At 37.1% G+C, this 20,680-nt stretch overlaps 1 protein-coding gene and 2 pseudogenes across 2 annotated transcripts; 1 reads left to right on the forward strand and 2 right to left on the reverse strand.

The window, feature by feature from the left end:
• Nucleotides 1–85: 85 nt before the first annotated feature.
• Nucleotides 86–2,920, reverse strand: LOC147539042 (G-type lectin S-receptor-like serine/threonine-protein kinase SD2-5 pseudogene; annotated as a pseudogene). Its single transcript, XR_015225410.1, has one exon. The product of XR_015225410.1 is annotated as a G-type lectin S-receptor-like serine/threonine-protein kinase SD2-5 pseudogene (transcript).
• Nucleotides 2,921–15,736: 12,816 nt separating this feature from the next.
• On the forward strand, nt 15,737–16,975 carry LOC147539043 (uncharacterized). The gene is made up of 2 exons (XM_086643059.1): nt 15,737–16,679; nt 16,914–16,975. The coding sequence occupies exons 1-2, from the start codon at nt 15,737–15,739 to the stop codon at nt 16,973–16,975; spliced, it is 1,005 nt and encodes a 334-aa protein (XP_086499185.1).
• Nucleotides 16,976–17,452: 477 nt separating this feature from the next.
• LOC147539044 (G-type lectin S-receptor-like serine/threonine-protein kinase SD2-5 pseudogene) lies at nt 17,453–20,214 on the reverse strand (annotated as a pseudogene).
• Nucleotides 20,215–20,680: the final 466 nt, after the last annotated feature.

Raw genomic sequence — 20,680 nt, forward strand, 5'->3', positions numbered from 1 at the left:
TTATGTCGAGGCGTTCTCGTAAAGCCTCTAGGTCTAGGGGTTCTCAGAGAGTCTATTTCTAGGTCTGAGAGTGAAAGAAATGGGATTGTCCGAAGTCTTCGAACGACACTAAAGATGTGATTATAATAAACCGGACCGTTTACAGCGTATAACATTTAAACATAGTACAAAGAGGATAAACTATTAAACCTTTTATATCTTAATCTATTTTTGTAAGCAACATGTATCATCTAGGCCCTGATAACCTAACAGCTGAAAGATGAGTATCACTATTACTAACTGCAGGACCAGCTGAATAATGGCGATAACCTATCTGAGATGTTGTCGGAGGCTGAGGTATAATACATGTACCTTCAAGCATTTGAACAACTTTACTCATCGAAGGTCGTAAATACGTATCTTCTTGTATACACCACAAGGCAACCTTAATCGTGTTAAAAAGCCTCTCGTCATTTTCAGTGATTTTCAAGCACGGGGAAATGACCTCTACTAGTTTCCCCTCTTTGGCCATTTTTAAGGCGAAAGATGGGAAATAAGCTTTCTCCGATGTCTCTGACTGATCAAAGTTCTTTCTTCCGCCGATTATCTCAAGTAAAACCATCCCAAAACTATAAACATCACACTTCTCTGATATTGCATGGTTTGTGATCAATTCCGGAGCCAAGTAACCTCTTGTCCCTCTTAGAGTTGTAAATACATGACTTTGTTCTTTTGTCATTAACTTTGCTAAACCAAAATCTGAGACTTTAGCCAAGAAATTATCGTCGAGAAGTACATTTTCGGGTTTTATATCACAATGGACGATCTTCGAGTCACAGTCTTCATGAAGATAAGCTAATCCTTTCGCGGTACCAAGAGCTATATTGTATCTAGTTTCCCAGTCCAACATGAAACTCTCATCAGTGTTTTTCCTGAAAATCCATTTATCTAACGACCCATTTGACATGAACTCGTACACAAGAAGACGGTGAGTTCCTTCTGTGCAGAAGCCTTTGAGCTTAACCAAATGGATATGGCGGATACTGCCAATGGTGCTAACTTCTGCTCGAAATTCTTTTGTTCCTTGACCCACTCCTTCTAATTTCTTTACAGCTAGTTGAGACCCGTCTTTTAGCTGTCCTCGATAAACTGATCCAAACCCTCCTTGCCCAAGCTTCACAGTGAAGTTGTTAGTCGCTTCTTCAAGTTCTCTGAAGCTAAATCGAACTGGCGTTCCACTCAAGTTGAGTAAGAACGTATCCTCTTCAAAGTCATCGTCTGGAACTTGATCAGGCAATCTCTTCTTTTTCTTGTGGTATCGATATCCTGTATAGATCAAACCAGCTATAATTATTCCAATAACTATGGTAATCACAAATGGAAATCGCTTATCTTTACCCCCTTTTCCCTTTCCTCCCGAATAATGATCCCCTAAGACCTTAGTGTAAGAAATAAAGCCGACTGTGCCTTGTTTAGAATATTGCAGGCTTCCTATCTGATCAAACATATAACAATTTCCTGAGCTAGTGTCAAAGAACATCACAAGACACGAGCAATTCTTAAGGCAAGCACTGTTGCAACCTGTTAGATCAGATTTAGAAACAGGATGAACGTATCGAAGAGCGAAATAATTAACTCTATCTGTCACATTTATCATCTGCATTCGACCAATAGAGTTCTTACATGAAGGAAAAACTCCAGGATCGCAATTCGGGTAGGAGCTCAAAACTGCAGGGCACTGGCACTGATTATCACCACTACAAACATAATACGGATTACAAGACTCAGGCGTGCTGCACGAATCTTGAGGTATCTTCGTACTCTCTGCAGTACTCGATACTCCATCTTGAAGGTGATAGAACGAAATTAACCCGTTCCTGCCTAAAACAGCAGCCCAAGTAGCATTACTATTAGAATTTGATGAAAAGATAAACTGCCAAATGAGACCCTTTTTTCGATCAAAAAACCTCCATGAATTAGACTCCAAGGTTGCTGAATCGACATCTCCCCCGATTTGATTAACAGTTTTTCGATTCTCTTGTCGAATAGACCAGTAAGGCTGTGGAGATTCAAAACCCGCGTAAAGAAGCATATCTCCTGTCTGAATTTCAAGATAATAGCTGATGTTACCAGAGTTTGGAGCACTCGTAAGTTTCATTCCGTCTCTGAACTCTTGACCCGATAAAAGCGTGTCGGTTGGATGACTAAAGCTTTGCCAAATCAACAGACGATCTTTCCCGATCAACGCCAAATTGCCGGTGTTCTGTAACTCCATTGAAGTTACCCCTTTATCTGCAGTATTTGTGGACCAAACTTTGACTCCTCCACTTTCTAGGTACACATTTCCATTCTTATCAAACACAAACTTATCAAAATTCTGAATTGGGTAACCAATATTTGCAGTCCAAATTACTCTTGAAGTTGAAAAATGAACAACAACTAACATAAACAAAGTAACATCTTCAGAAGTTGTGGTGAATCCAAAAGCATAATTTGAATTATTAGATAACAAAAATAATCCATTATTGTCAACCCAATTCTTTTGAGATCCTTGAAAACCAAGATGAATCTGGCCAATTTTTCTAACACTTGCTATACAGGTTTCAGATAGAAAGAGAAGGATAAAGAAAACAGATCCAATATGACATAAGGTAAACCTAGTTTTCATTGCTATACTACTAAGAACAGAACCAGAAGGTGAACCAAACTTGGAAGAAGCTATTCAGAGATGGATCAAAATTGAAGAAAAAAATAAGGAGGTGGTGAAAAATAGTCACAAAATTGACTAATTATGATACTTCAAGCTCCAAATTCAATTTCCTATAATCATAAGAACTCATTTTTACATTTTACATTTTACTTCAAGCTCCACACTTCAAATTCTGTACTGATTGATATATGCTAAGTATCACAAAAAAAAAAATCAACAAAGACTGGCGTAATTCCCGTTTGATGTCAACAACAAAGACTAAGTTCGGCTCAATTGCCCTTGGAGCATCTCCAATGCAAGACTTAAACTCTAAATCTTAGAGAGCCACATAAGATTTGTTAGAGTTTTTCTTCAAAATCCATCTCCAATGCAACACTTAACTTGGATCTCTAAAATGAGGTGGCAGTAGTTATTTTAGAGATCCTTAATAAGGCACTCTAAATTTAGAGTGTCCTCTTGAGGATCTTTAAGTGCCACATAAGCAAATCAATTAGTTTTTAACCAAAATATAGGTTTTTAGAGTTTCTCTTGAGTGTTGCATTGGAGAAGGTTTTGCAATAGAGTGTCTCTAAATGGGCAAACATGAAAGAGACCATTTAGAGATCCATTTATCACACTTCACATATAGTATTTTTAAAGTTTTTCTTGAGTTTTGCATTGGAGATGTTCTTACACTGCTCCAATACGTCGACTTTTTTTTTTGTTGAAATCCAATACGTCGACTTGGGTCTGCTTATTCTAAAACCCACAGAAAATATCAATAAAAGGATGGTTAAGGGCAAAACGATGGGTGCCTTTCAAGGAACTGATCTGGAAATTTCCAATTTTGTGGTGGGAGCACTCATTTGACTTGAAAAACTATGAGGTTTGAGTCAATTTTTTAGATGTTAAAATGTACCCAATCACAACATTGTAAAAATATGATTGACAATTCAAAGACAATTCAAAGGCATGATTCAAAGACAATTCAAATTGTAGTTGGAAATTTCAAAGACATGTAAAAATATCAATAAAAGGATGGTTAATAGAAGACATGATTCAAAGACAATTCAAATTGTAGTTGGAAATTTCAACAAAAAAAAATTTGTAATTGGAAGACAGTTACTTGGCCTACACGACATTATTCTATAGGTTTCAAATGGACCACTAACTAAATGATCAATTATTGGTGGGCTAAGATGAGAGTAGTATAAGGTGGATTAGTCTTTGATGTCGCGTGAATATGCCACGTTTAGATCGTTTAATTCGAACAATTAGTTCTTTTTGCATTTTATTTCAAATAATTTATGTGTTTTTCTTGTGGAGATAGCTTATATCAACCTAAGCATATAATTTGGTATAAAATAACAAATCATCACATTTTCATCTCATGCGCTCGAAACGGAAAATAGATATCGCAAGGGTATTTTAGTTATGTACCAGAAGTACTTCGATCATTTTGGTCATAATCAGGGAGCCAAATGAAAAGTAGAGTCAATGGTGAACCCAAGAGCGAAGTAGGCAATAAAATTGTAGTTCAAACAAACTAGTTATCGAAGAAAGAAACTGAGGGTCATTTTTGCCCTTTGGGGAGATTATAAAATGAAGACACCCCTTGGTTTGTAAACGAAATTCAAAACCCAAACTTAGAGCCCAAAAGTCCAAAGAAGAAGGACAATAGATTTTATAAGCACCCTCTTTAAGAAGACCAAGTCAAATAAAAAAAGACCAAGTCAAGGGTTTTATTTTGGTAAATGAGAAAAGAAAAAGGCCGTTGATATAGGGATCTCCACGTACACTCCTTTGCTTTGTTAGCAGATAAGATTAGAGGTATTTTAGACTGAAAAATTTCAGTCTTACACCAACGTAAGTATGTTCAATGTAGTTTATGAATCAGGAAATTGGGTTTGAGGTCTAATTTCTTGTTTTTTCTTTGTCAAACAGACAAGTTATCTTTTTTTCTTTTAGGCACCATAGCAAGTTTAGAATAGAAATAGGCTTGAAGGACAATTCTAAAACCTCTCTCATTTTTTATGCCTGAATTGACCTTTGTATCTAGATCGATTTTCAAGAACCCCTAAGATTTAAAATTTCATAGTTTATAAGTTCAGAGACTTTCACGAGGGAAAGTGGGAAAGCTAGTCGATAGTTCGGGGAGCTAAATTCTAGGGTTTCAATCGATTTTTGTCTATCAAATCGTCAATTTAGTTTATTTTTAGCTTTTTGAATCTCTGTATTTGGTGTTTGAAGTTGATTTTTATGGTTTTCAGTTAGTATTTCGGAAAGAATTCTAGAGACAGAAAGTACAAATTTCTCAATTATGGTACGATGCTGCTAGTGCGCTTATGTACTGTTTTCTTCATAATTGGACTCATCGACAATAATGGAAGGAAAACCTGTTGTTTCAAGGTATAATCTTACTTCTTAGGTGTTGTTTATTTTTATTTTTTTTGTCTGAAACAGAATTTGCTGAATCTGAATTTGCTGAATCGTTTAACAAGTTAGCATGTTTGTTTTTTTAATCTGAATTATCAGATCTGAATATTAATCTTCTACATTTATACCCTTATGAGTAGATGAACCATTCCTTACACAAACTACAAACTTAAATTCTTTTCCCAAAAATGAACACTAGTAAGTTTCTTTTCTTTTAAGATAAATGTTACAGGAAACCTGACTTCCTGTAAAATTATCTTATCACAACACCAACTACCAAAAAAACAAAAAAAATGAACTTCGAAACATCCCCAAGAGACTCATTTGGTGAAGATCAAGATGAATCTGAAATAACCCTGAATTGATGAAGTTATTTCACTGTGTTGCCTCCACAAAAACCTCCCGGAACCACCTCCATATCCGCACTGCTCGCTTAAGGAATTTAATGCTCAGATACTACAAACACAAACGACAACCAAAAGAAATAAGCATTCGTAAAATCCAATTACAACCAATACCCAATATATACAAATTAGTACATGTCAATGTCAACATAATACTTCTTATCCACCCACAGATAGTAGAGTAGTATAGTAGAGTTCAAAGCGAAGCGAAACAAAGCAACAATATGTAATGTAAAATGAGCAGAATTTAAATACACGAAAGCAAATAATATATAATATAAATACATGAAAACAAATTACTGGACCGCAAATCAAATTAGAATAGAGTAGTTAAAGTGAACATGTCTACCTTGTTGTCGGATTCTAGACTTTTATCTTCTATCAGAGTCGATCGATTAAGCAGTAGATCGCATAAGTCCATTGGCAATTTCATCACGTAAATTAACTATATAAGTTTGTTCATCTCCACCAAACATGTGAGGTATATGTTGGGTTATGGTGGTGTCTACTAAGGTCGTTTAGCGGAATCTCAGACATCTCATGTCTAACATTAGTATGATCCCAAGATCATCATGCTTAAACTAATGATTAACTAAGAGTCTAGAAGATTACCTTAATCGCTAATTTCCCTTGAACCTTTCCAATCGCTTTAGAAGACCAAGAGCTCCAATTGTAGCTCCTCTACTTGGGACACCGAATGGTCTACTTAATCTCTCACCTTGAAAGCTAGCTAGAACTCTAATGGTAGATTGATAAGAAGAACACTTCTTCTTGAATGACTAGTTGATAGCTTTTGGAAATTAGCTCACTTTCTCTTCTCTACTTGATGTTGTAGAGTAAGAAAGCTCTTAGAGAAATTCCACGCCTTATTCACTGCCCTAAGAGTCATTATATAGAACCCTAATAAGAGTTCACCTCTAATTTAGTTTCCTAAAACACCCTTTTGAATAAGATCAATGAAATAGTCGAAAATAACAACTTGTTGATATTTTCTCAATTCCATGAGGAGGTGACGTCCAAACCCAGCCAAAATTGGTCGATTTTATCTTCCCTATTAGGAGAACTGACCCTCCAATTTTCAGCCAATCTGAGTCCAAAAAGTCTATTTTTGGCTCTAGGCCTAAAACCCATTTTTCGGGCCTTTTTGCTATCTTTGCCTAAACATGTTTTAGGCCTATGAGACATATTTATGGGACTCTCCCATGAATATACATCTCACTCGCACTAGTCATATCATCCGATTAAATAGCCATTCTTATGTGTAACCCGTTGTAGGATCCAGTCGAAGTTAGCCGCGAATTACTTCGTAATTCGACTATCGTAGTTGGTTTCTAGCTAACCACTACGACCCCTAAATCAACCGGACTTGATGATCTTCTTCATCAATTGTCCTTTTCGACAAATTGCTCGCATTCAATCTTTGGGCGAAGGACATCTCATTCAGACTCCCACTTGTACTTAGAACAAGTGCAATTCTCGATTCTCCTGTCAATTTGTGTCCCATCTGATACGTCATGTCATTCAGACTTTCTTGATATCCGAGTACGACTGCCAAAGACAAACGATTAACATTTACTCCGTTTGAGCGTGGCCACGCATTCAGTTGTTAACTCATCAAGTGGCCTTGAGACACTTTTACCCAATGTAATTAGGATGACACAATCCATTCTTGTACTCCCACTTAACTTCATGTCTATCGTGTCCTTCCCAGTTATCCGCCTTTATAACCTCCTTTTACGGCGCGGTGTTTAACGAAACCAAAGTCAGACATTCCTTACACTAGATGAGTGGAACACTCATGTTTTGAGGAATCTCTCCAATTTTGTCAATGAGAAGTATTTTGGCGTTCATCACGAGTGACAATTTATTTTGATGATAATACACCCACGTAGTCGATTTGAATACTCATATTCTATAGCCCATGAAACTGCGCTATCTCATCGACCTCACGCGCTAGTCATCCTTAGTTGTTGTTGTCCATGCAACGACCTGGACTAGGGAGATGATAATAATTATTCCAAGTTCACTTAATAGGGTTTCATTCATCAGATCACGTATCTGACAAGCCTATTCGGAATGTTTTATTATCCGTGGACTGTCGTTTAAATACTAGACCTAATTTAGACGACTGCGAAATAACTAACTTATTTCCGATAACGAGAGTTTGTAAATTTGAGCCTCTTCCGTAAAACTATTTTTACCCACTCAATTTACTTGTCAAGGTTTATTTAAAATATACCTCATGCCTTAGACTTGTGTATGAGTCTCATACTTTGTCTTAGGTGACAATTTATTTTGATTACGGATGTAGTCCGTTTAAACTTTGCTAATTACCAATTAGTTTGAAGATTGCTCTCTTCAACTTTGATAATTTCTAGTAACCTTTACAAGTATTTTGGCGTTCATCACGAGTGATGTACTTCTCATATCGAGGGTTATCCAGTGTATAACCTTTTACACACCCACGTAGTCGAATTGAATACTCCTATTCTATAACCCATGAAACTGCGCTATCTCATCGACATCTCGTGCTAGTCTTCCTTAATCGTTGTTGTCCATGCAACGACCTGACTAGGGAGATGATAATAAATATTCCAAGTTCACTTAATAGAGTTTCATTCATCAGATCACGTATCTGACAAACCTATTGGGAATGCTTTATTATCTATGGACTGTCGCTTAAGTACTAAACCAAACTTAGACAACTGTGAAATAATTAACTTTATTTCCGATAACGAGAGTTTGTAAATTTCAGCCTCTTCCGTAAAACTCATTTTTACCCGCTCAATTTACTTGTCAAGGTCTATTCTAAATGTACCCCATGCCTTTAGACTTGTGTATGAGTCTCATACTTTGTCTTAGGTGACAGTTTAGTTTGACTACCGATGTAGTCCGTTTTAAACTTTGCTAATTATCAATTAATTTGAAGATTGCTATCTTCAACCTTGATAATTTCTAGTAACCTTTACTAGAGTTAAGGATTTTAACTCTCATGTAGTATTTGCAACAGTTCCCGGCCTAAACACTTTTAGTCTACTTTCCTTCCATGTCTGGAAGTTTGCTACTATGACTTCTTCAACTTTATACAACTTCATCCTATAGCCTCCTAGGATGCTCTAAGTAGTGTTTCGGATTCTCCAATCCGAATTTGGATGTCGACATCAGTGCTCTGGATGTCTAAATGCTAATCATATCTACATGACCGACTTCTAAGTTTTGTACATAAATGTCTCTCTCATGCGTTCTTTCTCATCGGCGCGAGTCTTGCAATGCTCTCTGTCATGAGTTTTTGGATTGAAGTTCTCATGAACTGCTCCGAGTCATGGATCTTTCGAGTTTGGACTTCAAGAATCTTTGGCGTACCAAGGATTCTTAATTCTATCATCTTTTTGATCTATGTTATAGACCTTTGATGCCCAAAATGACATTTTATCCTTTTGTGTGTGGTCCCTTATTGAGTCAGTTCATAATTTTTTTACAACATCTTTGTGTCGTACTCAATTTCTTGTATGTACTCTGCATACGAACCTGAAAAGTTTGTTACTCCGACTTACCTTCCTGAAATTTCGTGATTCAAGAATTTCTTCATTCCTCAGGAATCAAACTGCTTTGATTACCTCTATGAATCGAAGATTCCAACTCTCACGTACTTTAATCCTCTGATGGATTCTTGAAGCATGTGTATAGACATAACTGGACTACAAGAATTTCATTCGTCTTGTCTAGTGTTTGGAAACACGAATATTTCCATCCATCTCAGTTTTCTTCTCTGAAAAACTAATTTAGGTCTTCCGTTGACTAAATTATCAAGCTACAGGTCTTGATGAGATATGGATTCCATAATGTTTTGTCTTGATGCCAAAATCTAGAGTCGGTTTCCGTCTCTGCACAGGTCTTTTATCTCTTCAGAAAGAATCTTGATCTTCTGAGTTTTATGAGATAAACTCTTGACCTTAAGGGCTTTTAAACAACAATTTGGAATACTCTCAACTACTTGAGACTTCTCCTGCGAATTTCATTCGCTTTGTGCGGTAGGTGTTTAGATTCCATCTTTACCTTTTATTTCCTTTCTTGAGGAACCGCGGTTAACTTTCTTTTAATAGTTTTGTTGCTCTTGGTCGAACTTAATCGGCCTGTACAATGTACATGATTGTTCCTCATGACTGCTCATGACTTTTCTCATGGTCAAATTAATTGGACTTGTACTTTTCTCCCACTTATTCTTCTAATAATTAGTACCTTGTTACGCTAATTACTAGAAGAATACTATCATGAGCAAGAAACACTTTGTTCTCTTGTTTATTTGTGAAAGAAGCCTAAATTTCTTCTTAAAGAAATTGCGCCAGACTTTTAGCTAATTTTTGTATCCTTGTAAAACACTTTTACACATGCTTAGCTTTAGACGGAGTAGATAAAGTGAGAAAACGACTGTTTATAGAATATATCCCAAAATATTTGGAAGACTGGCTTAAACCCATCATTGATCGAATCATGTATAGCATTGTTCGATTATTCTAACTATATCCACCATCCTTCGGATGTATTCCATGGAGTGAGTTGGGAAACTGTTCCTCAACTCCTTTGATGGTTCAAGTGTTTGACTCAAGTTTTCACCATTCTAAATTTAATCGGGTGGCTTAAACTCTCTTGCCAAAGTGATTATTTACTTCGGTTTGTACTTTGTTTGAACCTTTCAAACATTCCGACTGATACTTTAGTATTTGTACGTTTCCATACTTCATGAAGTTGTCAGAGTACGTATTGAAGTTTCTCTTGTTAGTTTCTGCAAGTAAACTTACAGGCTAGCATAACCAAATATGAGTCCTAATGGATTACTAGTCTCTATGCCTTCTAAAAGGGTGACTTTGTCGATTGGTCCTTGAGACCTAAGCGACAATGCTGAAGTTAACGAGCTTCAACCTCTTGATTTCAGCCATTATCAATGTTAACCTTCGGTTAATTTACCACTGGTTTAAAACATCAGATGTTTTAGAAGAGCAAAATAATAATTATTAAGTTCTAAGCTAGATTAGTGTCTAAAAGAAGACTTCGATCCCTTTCAGCATCCTTAGCAATACTGCTTCTGCTCCCTCTTGGATCTTTACTCCTTTTAGTCAAGTATGTGATTCCCTTGAGCTCTACTGAGCCGCACATCCGGTCTCAAATACCTGATGAAGGGTTTCTACCATACTTGCTTAACTTTGTTAACAAAGATACTAGAACCGGAATTCATAATTTCGTTCCTTTTATCTTCCAAGTACTAAGGGTATTTTCCTATTAAATGGTCTAGTCATTGTTTAAAAACATTCACAGTAATGAGGAACATTCTTGATCATGAACTCGACAACTGCTTGCCTTTTCTTCGATCAAATGTTTGTCTCTCTTGACTGACCCTTTGCCCTTTTGAATCTCAAGAACTCTTTCTTAGATTCTTTTTACCAAATCTCAAGAACATTTCTTAGATTTGATATTCTCGTGTATTATTCTCAGTTGTTCGTAACAATTTGAGTGACTCATCTAAGGTCTTATCTATCTTTGTTCAATCGACATTGAACTGGGTGATAGATGAATTATGTTGTCTTCTCTTAGGACGACTTTCAGAGTGCCTTGGAGGTCTCGTACCTCTCCATTTATGACGTTTGTAGGAACTTCTTCCTCAATTTGTCTTAATGGTCGTGCTAGCATCCATTACTCTTTCAAAGAGAATGTCATACGATTGCTTGCAAATGGCTTTTGACCTTCCCGGTATGAGTCAACATTGGGATTGGGTTTTCTAGTACACTTTCCTTTTGAATCTGAGAACCATTCTCCGATTCATTCTTCCATTCTAGGAAGTGGATCAGTACCTCCCTTAGGTGTGACTCAATGTTGAACTCGTTTCCTTGTGTCATCTTAAAACTACATAAAAGAATTGCAAAGTTTTAAAACTCGTTATGGTTTTTGGAAAAATACAATTTTCCCACATTATTCAATATAAAACCGTCCCCGATTGAATAACGTTACTCCAAGATCCCAGTTCTTCTGAGTAAAGCGGACTAGGGCCCTGCCCTCGACTCCGTCGTTTCAGGTGAGCGAACTACTTCACTGATCATACCCTTATGACTCTCGGTTGATAGATTTCATTGATGAATGACTAATCTATCCTTTTGCCTCGAGTATCTAAAACTCTTTTGCTAATCTCGTTGAATAAAACCATTTAGACGTGTAGACCCCTGCCATGAGTCTACCCGCAATGTCCCAAGAGTGTCTTTGTCTGGCTAGGCATTTTATTCAAAATTACTTTTAGGGACTTTTACGCTAGTCTGACATGTGTTATAGTGAACTATTTAGCCTAACTAACATCCACGACATAAAGCGTAAATAAGTAAGTAAATGCGCACGAGAAAGTAAATCAAGCAGACATGGATCCTAGTATGGCCCCTAACCTAGAAGATCTAGTCTCCTTTGGTTTCTTCTTGTTTCATCTTTGGTTCGTCTTAGATCGCCATCTTTGAACCTCCATTGATTTCTCCCACTCGCCTTTGGATCTCATCCTCGAGCTTCTTCAATGGCCTCATAGACCCTAAACTCTAATAACAAGACTCTAACGATTTGCAGATCGTATAAACTTGAAATCAAAATTAATTACAAATATGTACCCATCCGTGCTTAAAACAAGAATAAAAGAAACTCTTTTTATAGCCATACTAGTTTCCCGCATTCACATCACATGCAATCATGTAATATTGAAAGGCTAAGAATTATATATGCATGATAATCCGGGAGATACTTTTGTTGACATTCCATGTCAAATTACGGACCTTAAGTCTAAATTTGAAAAATTCGACTGATGTTGCGCTCTCGCTTTAGAAGATAACCGTAAGCATTTAATTTTGTAAATAACAGTAGATATATTGGAAAGACAGTTACCACAATAATCAGAATATACACCCAGCATTAGAATATTATACATATTAATCAAAAACCTCTCTTGCTTCATCATTGGTATGTTGTTGCCTAAAATTTGTTTATGTATTTTGTGCTAATCTTTCCGCGCTTGCAGTCGGAAAGCGTTATGTGGGTTTATGATCACTGTTTTGTAGTTGTCTCTGAGTGCCCTTGACCATGTATTTCTTGTACCACATCATTTAACATATTCGCTTGTGGACTCGAACTAGGAAAACCAGAGTTATTTTTAAGCCGAGTTTAATACTTCTGTATCGATGGGTTAAAGTACTGTCATCGTAATTAATTAATTATAACATCAAGAACTATTGAAGTAATATCAAGAATAAAGGAAGAATATCTCCCTTCTTCCATCAATCAACTACAATATATGAAGATAATTGTTTCATTATTTAGTTTCCTTCCAATTTAGCATCTTTGTAATATATTTCCCTTTTCCGTATTTCTAATCATGTAAAGTTTTCTCCTTGTACAAACATATAAATACTTGCTCATTACTATCAATAAAATTACCTTTGATTCTCTATTAGTTGTGTCGGAATTCTTGATTTAACATGGTATCACGAGCTTAAGGATTTCATTGTTTCTTCGATCATTATTTTGGAATTCTTCTCGTCATCTCTACGTTTTTTTTTATCGACACTCAAAGGTCAGTCTTCCTATCTATTTCAACATCATTATTTATTTAATTTTCAATTTTGTTTATTTTTTAGACAAAATCTGAGACACTACACCGGATCTGACCAACTAGGTCTGATTCAGCTTTGTTATTCGACCAATCCAGGAGACCTAATCCAACCAATTAGGTCTGATTTATTTTTGTTATTCGACCAATTAGGTCTGATTTAGCTTTGTTCTTAGACTCTTGTGGCTGAATAGGTCTGATTTTTTTTTAAGAAAATCAGACTCCTGTAGTCCAATAACATTAGCCACCCGGCACGAACAACTTTGTTCTTCTTCCCGAGAACATTAGGGTTCCCTGCTGCTGCCGGCGACTGCAACCCCTAGCCGACGTTCATCCAACTCACCAACGTCTGGATCAGTGAATTCAATTTTTACCCGACCGAACAATCTTAGCAGCTTGGCAGACCTGTCTCTCTCTACCTCTCTTGCGCCATTGACTGTTCTTGTTGTTTGATTTTTCTTTTTGGTTTAGTTGATACGAAACAACCATAAATTACCCCTGATTCACAGAGATACACTATAATCATGGTTACACTCACCTAATCACATACTCCATCTTGATTCACAGAGATTAGTTTCTATCTTGATTCACGATCACAATTCAAAAAAAAAAAAAAAAAAAAAAAAAAAAAAAAAACAGTGACAACCTATCACAGAGACTTGGAACAAGGATCCCGACCCTTCACGGTGATTCGAAACCATTTTCTTTATCGTGAACTGAACTAAAGGTTCTCTTACCAACCACTAAAATTCTACTTTCTCTCTTTATTATTTTAGTACCATTGACCAAGAGCTATCAATCCGGTCTGATTTGCGACTTAGATAGACTTTTCAGACCATCATTAGATCTTTTCTGGTTTGGTCTCTCATCGATTCCAAGCCGACTACATCCTAGTCCGGGATCTTGCTCAATCGAACTATTCCCTAATAAGTTTACCAATACCACATTTCAGTCATCTCTCTGGTGTCCTTCAGAGTTTATCCTTCACTGATATTTTTTTGAGACACTTTGTCACGTTTCTGTCTTGTACAGAACCGTGGTAGTGTTTATTAGCCTCATTTTTTTGAGACTCTTTTATTCATTCAATATCCGACAATGATATTCTTGTCGACTTCAAACACAACAACATTGTTTTTGTTGTCACACATTATGTCAATATTTGACAATTTTTTGATAAGGATCTTCTTGTCGACTATAACGACAACATCACATGAGTTGTTGCCTCTTAAGCCTATTTTCGGTACTTTCTCGTTCTATGCTTTTTCGACAATGCATTTCCTGTCAAGCATAACTACATCACTTTTGTTGACCCTATTTTTCTTCATTTTTGACTTTTCTAGTTTACCTAACTACGACTTTCTTTTCAAAAATGATGCTACGAACATTACGGTATGTCGTGACTTCATTACAAAATTCTTAAAAGTTATTCTCTCGAGTTTCTCAACTACTTTGTGCCGAGTCCGGATTTTCTTTCCTTCTCCTCCCTTGAGAATGTTTCTTTTTCCCACCACAGCTATCGGTGACCCTAGCCCTACAACTATAACACTTTTTTCGGGAACTATTCTCTCCATCCATCCTACATCGTGGATTATTGATAGCGGTGCTTCGAACCACGTCTGTTTTTCATTACAGTGTTTTAGTTCGTACGAACTTGCTCCTCCATCACTTTACGTTCAAATTCCTGATGGGAGTACCCTTCCTGTTAAACATATCGGTAAAATAGTTTTTTCTGACTCTTTACATATCGAAAATGTTTATCATATTCCTAGTTTCAAGTTTAATTTGATTTCTGTACGACAATTATGTAAATCTTTAAATTGTCTTGCGACTTTCTCACCTTCCCAGTGTGTCTTTACGGAAGTTTTGACAACCCGCCTGATTGGACAGGCTGATGAGGTTGGCGACCTATATATTTTACGTCGTAACTCTACAGCACTTACTCTACATAAGTCGCTTGACATTTGGCACAGACGATTGGGACATCCTAGTTTAGATCGTCTCAAACACTTATCTAAGTGTTTTGATTTCATCCGCTCTGATTACTCGCATGACTGCACAATTTGTCCTATGGCCAAGCAATCTAAATTGCCCTTTCATAAAAGTACTTCTGTTAGTACCTTTCCTTTCCAATTAGTTCATGCTGACATTTGGGGACCTTTTCCTGTTCCTTCGCACACAAATAAGCGATACTTTCTCACCTTAGTTGATGCCTATTCCAGATATACTTGGACATTTCTTATGCAGTCCAAGTCTGAGACTAAGAAATATTTAGAATATTTCTTCAATTTCACAATTAAACAATATCAAAAGACTATTAAGTCCATCTCTTCTGATTCGGCAACTCACTCTACATGCCCTATTCAGACCTTTCGTTCCGACAACGGTACTGAATTTCTCACCAAGGACTTACAATCTTGGTTTCAGTCGAATGGTATAATCCACCAACGCAGTTGCGTTCATACTCCACAACAAAATGGGGTCGTTGAACGCAAACATAGACACTTACTGGATGTCGCTCGTGCCTTGCGATTTCAAGCTAATCTCCCCCTTAGTTTTTGGGGTGAGTGTTTAAAAACGGCAACCTACTTAATTAATCAGATGCCAACTCCAATTTTATCATTGAAGTCACCTTATGAGGTTTTATACGACACTCCACCAGACTACTCGTCCCTCCGTGTTTTCGGGTGTCTGTGCTTTGCTCATAATGTCAAAGTCACTACTAAATTTGATATGCGAGCTAAACCAGGAATTTTTATCGGGTACCCTTATGGAAAGAAGGGTTACACCATTTATGACCTAGAGACTAAAACCCTCTATGACTCTCGAAATGTCACTTTTTTTGAAAATAAATTCCCTTTTGAGTCGATTAATGATATTTCCTCTGACTCGCAAACTTTTACTCCTTTAAATATTATGGACGACCCCGTGCCTTTTTCCCACACTTCCCGGTCTCTACCGCGACCCAAAATTTTTCCACCTCCACCTTTGACGGAGTCTTCGCCCCCGGCTTCGGTTGATTCTCCTCGTATGCCTTTTATAGAGCCATCACCTCCTACTTTGGTTGAGCCTCTGACTCACTCTGATTTGAGCAAAGATTTATCTTCACCATCTCCTGTAGAGGTGCCTATAGCTTCTTCTGATAGTGCATCTTCTCCAGACATTCCTGCTTCCGCTTCTCCTCGACCTTCTACAACCAGTGACACTTCATCACTTGGCTCTTCCGCCGAGGAATCTGATAATCCTACACGACCTATTCGTGTTAGGAATCCGCCTGCTTATTTGGCTGACTATATCCTTTCTAGTTCAGAAACGACGTCTTCGCGCACTCCTTATCCACTGGTTGACTATATCAGTTTCGACTGTTTTAGTCCTTCTCATAAGGCTTTTCTAACTTCCGTCATCACTACGGAAGAACCTAAATCTTACAAAATCGCATCTGCTTCTCCAGAATGGCGTGAGGCGATGACTAAAGAGATTTCAGCCCTCGAGACTAATAATACTTGGTCTCTGACTTCCTTGCCACCTGGCAAGAAACCCATTGGTTGTAAGTGGGTTTACAAAATCAAATATCGTTCGGATTAGAACTTCTAAAACCCTCAAATTTGACCATATAAAGAAAGTGTACCAAATGTAAAGAAAAGACTAACAAGATGGGAAGTGATTTTTCTTTTTTCAGTTCTTTATTTTCACGAATCTCACTGATGGATCAAGAAACCCCAAGTTTATATAAGGTGGAGTCTCGACTTGGATGATGCTCTTCATGTACCCGATACAGGCAAAAAGTTCTTTATTTTCACGAATCTCACTGATGGATCAAGAAACCCCAAGTTTATATAAGGTGGAGTCTCGACTTGGATGATGCTCTTCATGTACCCGATACAGGCAAAAAACTTGGACTCGGTGATGGCATCAATTCGAAAAATACTAAAATATCTCATTCAAGCATACCTTCACGAAGAAAAAAACACTCGAAGTTTGGTTTGGAGTTCGAGCGTGGCAGAGCCAAGCCCCTTCTGTAGTGTTTTAGGCTTATAGTTTTAAAAGGTTATCTACAACAAGCTAACAAATCCAAGTATTTGGAAAAAAGTATAGTGCAAGCAAAACAACCAAAAAAGCAACACAACCAAAAATGCCATGATGCATTGTGGTTGGTAGTCAAGGAGAAGCCAGTTCTAACGAACATTACCTGAGAAGCAAACCCGCATCAGGTCGAGCAAAGTAGAGCCTTTATGTCGAGGCGTTCTCGTAAAGCCTCCAGGTCTAGGCGTTTTCATAGAGCATCTATTTCTAGGCCTGAGAGTGAAAAAAATGGGATTGTTCAAATGACACCAAAAATGTGATTATAATAAACCGGACCGTGTACAGCGAAGAAAATTTAAACATGGTACAAGGAGGATAAACTATAAAACCTTTTATATCTTAATCTATTTTTTTTTGTTGAAGAATATCTTAATCTATTTTAGAAGCAACATGTATTATCTAGGCCCCGATAACCTAACAGCTGAAAGATAAGCATCACTATTACAATCCGAAGGACCAGACGAGGTTCCATCATCACTTATCGCTTTATAAACACTTGAATAATGGCGATAACCCATCTGAGATATTGTTGGAGGCTGAGGTAGAATACATATACCTTCAAGCATTTGAACAACTTTACTCATCGAAGGTCGTAAATACATATCTTCTTGTATACACCACAAAGCAACCTTAATCGTGTTAAAAAGCCTCTCATCATCTTCAGTAATTTTCAAGCACGGGTCAATGACCTCTACTAGTTTCCCCTCTTCCGCCATTTCTAAGGCGAAAGATGGGAAATGAGCTTTCTCAGATTTCTCTGACTGATCAAAGTTCTTTCTTCCGCCGATTATCTCAAGTAAAACCATCCCAAAACTGTAAACATCGCTCTTCTCTGATATTGCATAGTTTGTGATCCATTCCGGGGCCAAGTAACCTCTTGTCCCTCTTAGAGTTGTAAATACATGACTTTGTTCTCTTGTCATTAACTTCGCTAAACCGAAATCTGAGACTTTAGCCAAGAAATTATCGTCGAGGAGTACATTTTCGGGTTTTATATCACAATGAACGATCTTGGAGTCACAGTCTTCATGAAGATAAGCTAATCCTTTCGCGGTACCAAGAGCTATATTGTATCTAGTTTCCCAGTCCAACATGAAACTCTCATCAATGTTTTTCCTGAAAATCCATTTATCTAACGACCCATTTGACATGAATTCGTACACAAGAAGACGGTGAGTTCCTTCCGCACAGAAGCCTTTGAGCTTAACCAAATGGATATGGTGGATACTGCCAATGGTGCTAACTTCCGCTCGAAATTCTTTTGTTCCTTGACCGACTCCTTCTAATTTCTTCACAGCTAGTTGAGACCCGTCTTTTAGCTCTCCTCGATAAACTGATCCAAACCCTCCTTGCCCTAGCTTCACAGTGAAGTTGTTAGTCGCTTCTTCAAGTTCTCTGAAGCTAAATCGAACTGGAGTTCCACTCAAGTTGAGTAAGAAATTATCCTCTTCAAAGTCATCGTCTGGTACTTGATCAGGCAATCTCATCTTTTTCTTGTGGTATCGATATCCCGTATAGATCAAACCAGCTATAATTATTATCGTTCCAATAACTATGATAATCACATATGGAAATCCCTTATCTTCACCCTCTTCTCCCTTTCGTCCTGAATAATTATCCCCTGAAACCTTAATATAAGAAATAAAGCTGACTGAGCCTTGTTTAGAATATTGCAGGCTTCCTATCTGATCAAACATATAACATTTTCCTGAACTAGTGTCAAAGAACATCACAAGACACGAACAATTCTCAAGGCAAGCATTCTTGCAACCTGTTAGATCAGATTTAGAAACAGGAAGAACGTATGGAAGAGCGAAATAATTAACTCTATCACTCACATTTATCATCTGCATTTGACCAATAGATTTTTTACATGAAGGAAAAACTCCAGGATCGCAATTCGGGTAGGAGCTCAAAACTGCAGGGCACTGGCACTGATTATCACCACTACAAACATAATACGGATTACAAGACTCAGGCGTGCTGCAGGAATCTTGAGGTATCTTTGTACTCTCTGCAGTACTCGATACTCCATCTTGAAGGTGATAGAACGAAATTAACCCGTTCCTGCCTAAAACCGCAGCCCAAGTAGCATTACTATTAGAATTTGATGAAAAGATAAACTGCCAAATGAGACCCTTTTTTCGATCAAAAAAACCTCCATGAATTAGACTCCAAGGTTACTGAATCGACATATCCACCGATTTGATTAACAGTTTTTCGATTCTCTTGTCTAATAGACCAGTAAGGCTGTGGAGATTCAAAAACCGCATAAAGAAGCATATCTCCTGCCTGAATCTCAAGATAATAGCTAATCTTACCAGAGTTTGGAGCACTCGTAAGTTTCATTCCGTCTCTGAACTCTTGACCCGATAAAAGTGTGTCGGTTGGATGACTAAAGCTTTCCCAAATCAACGAACGATCTTTCCCGATCAACACCAAATTGCCGGTGTTCTGTAACTCCATTGAAGTTACCCCTTTATCTGAAGTATATGTGGACCAAACTTTGACTCCTCCACTTTCTAGGTACACATTTCCATTCTTATCAAACACAAACTTATCAAAATTCTGAACTGGGTGGCCAATATTTGCAGTCCAAATTACTCTTGAAGTTAAAATATGAACAACAACTAACATAAACAAAGTAACATCTTCAGAAGTTGTGGTGAATCCAAAAGCATAATTTGAATTATTAGATAACAAAAATAATCCATAATTGTCAACCCAATTCTTTTGAGATCCTTGAAAACCAAGATGAATCTGGCCAATTTGTCTAACACTTGCTATACAGGTTTCAGATAGAAAGAGAAGGATAAAGAAAACAGATCCAATATGACATAAGGTAAACCTAGTTTTCATTGCTATACTACTAAGAACAGAACCAGAAGGTGAACCAAACTTGGAAGAAGCTATTCAGAGATGGATCAAAATTGAAGAAAAAAATAAGGAGGTGGTGAAAAATAGTCACAAAATTGACTAATTATGATACTTCAAGCTCCAAATTCAGTTTCCTATAATCATAAGAACTCATTTTTACATTTTACATTTTACATTTTACATTTTACATTTTTACATTTTACATTTTACATTTTACATTTCCTGTTTGATGTCAACAACAAAGACTAAGTTCGGCTCAATTGCCCTTAGAGCATCTCCAATGCAAGACTCAAACTCTTAATCTGAGAGAGCCACATAGGTTTTTTTAGAGTTTTTCTTCAAAACCAATCTTCAATGCAACACTTAACTTGAATCTCTAAAATGAGGAGGCAGTAGTTATTTTAGAGATCCTTAAGAGGGCACTCTAAATTTAGAGTGCCCTCTTAAGAATCTCTAAGTGCCACATAAGCAAATCAATTAGTTTTTTTAGAGTTCCTCTTGAGTGTTGCATTGGAGAAGGTTTTGCAATAGAATGTCTCTAAATGGACAAATAGGAAAGAGACCATTTAGAGATTCATTTATCAC

This window comes from Eschscholzia californica, unplaced genomic scaffold (genome assembly GCF_041429995.1).
Source record: "Eschscholzia californica isolate CP2 unplaced genomic scaffold, dmEscCali1.0.p SCAF_5, whole genome shotgun sequence".
NCBI classification, from domain to species: domain Eukaryota; kingdom Viridiplantae; phylum Streptophyta; class Magnoliopsida; order Ranunculales; family Papaveraceae; genus Eschscholzia; species Eschscholzia californica.

Bases quoted from the DNA above. Each gene is read 5' to 3' on its own strand.
- LOC147539043 (XM_086643059.1), top strand. From the start codon at position 15,737: ATGCCAACTCCAATTTTATCATTGAAGTCACCTTATGAGGTTTTATAC. The intron at 16,680-16,913 runs GTTGTAAGTGGG...TACCCGATACAG, and splicing joins ACCTGGCAAGAAACCCATTG to GCAAAAAGTTCTTTATTTTC.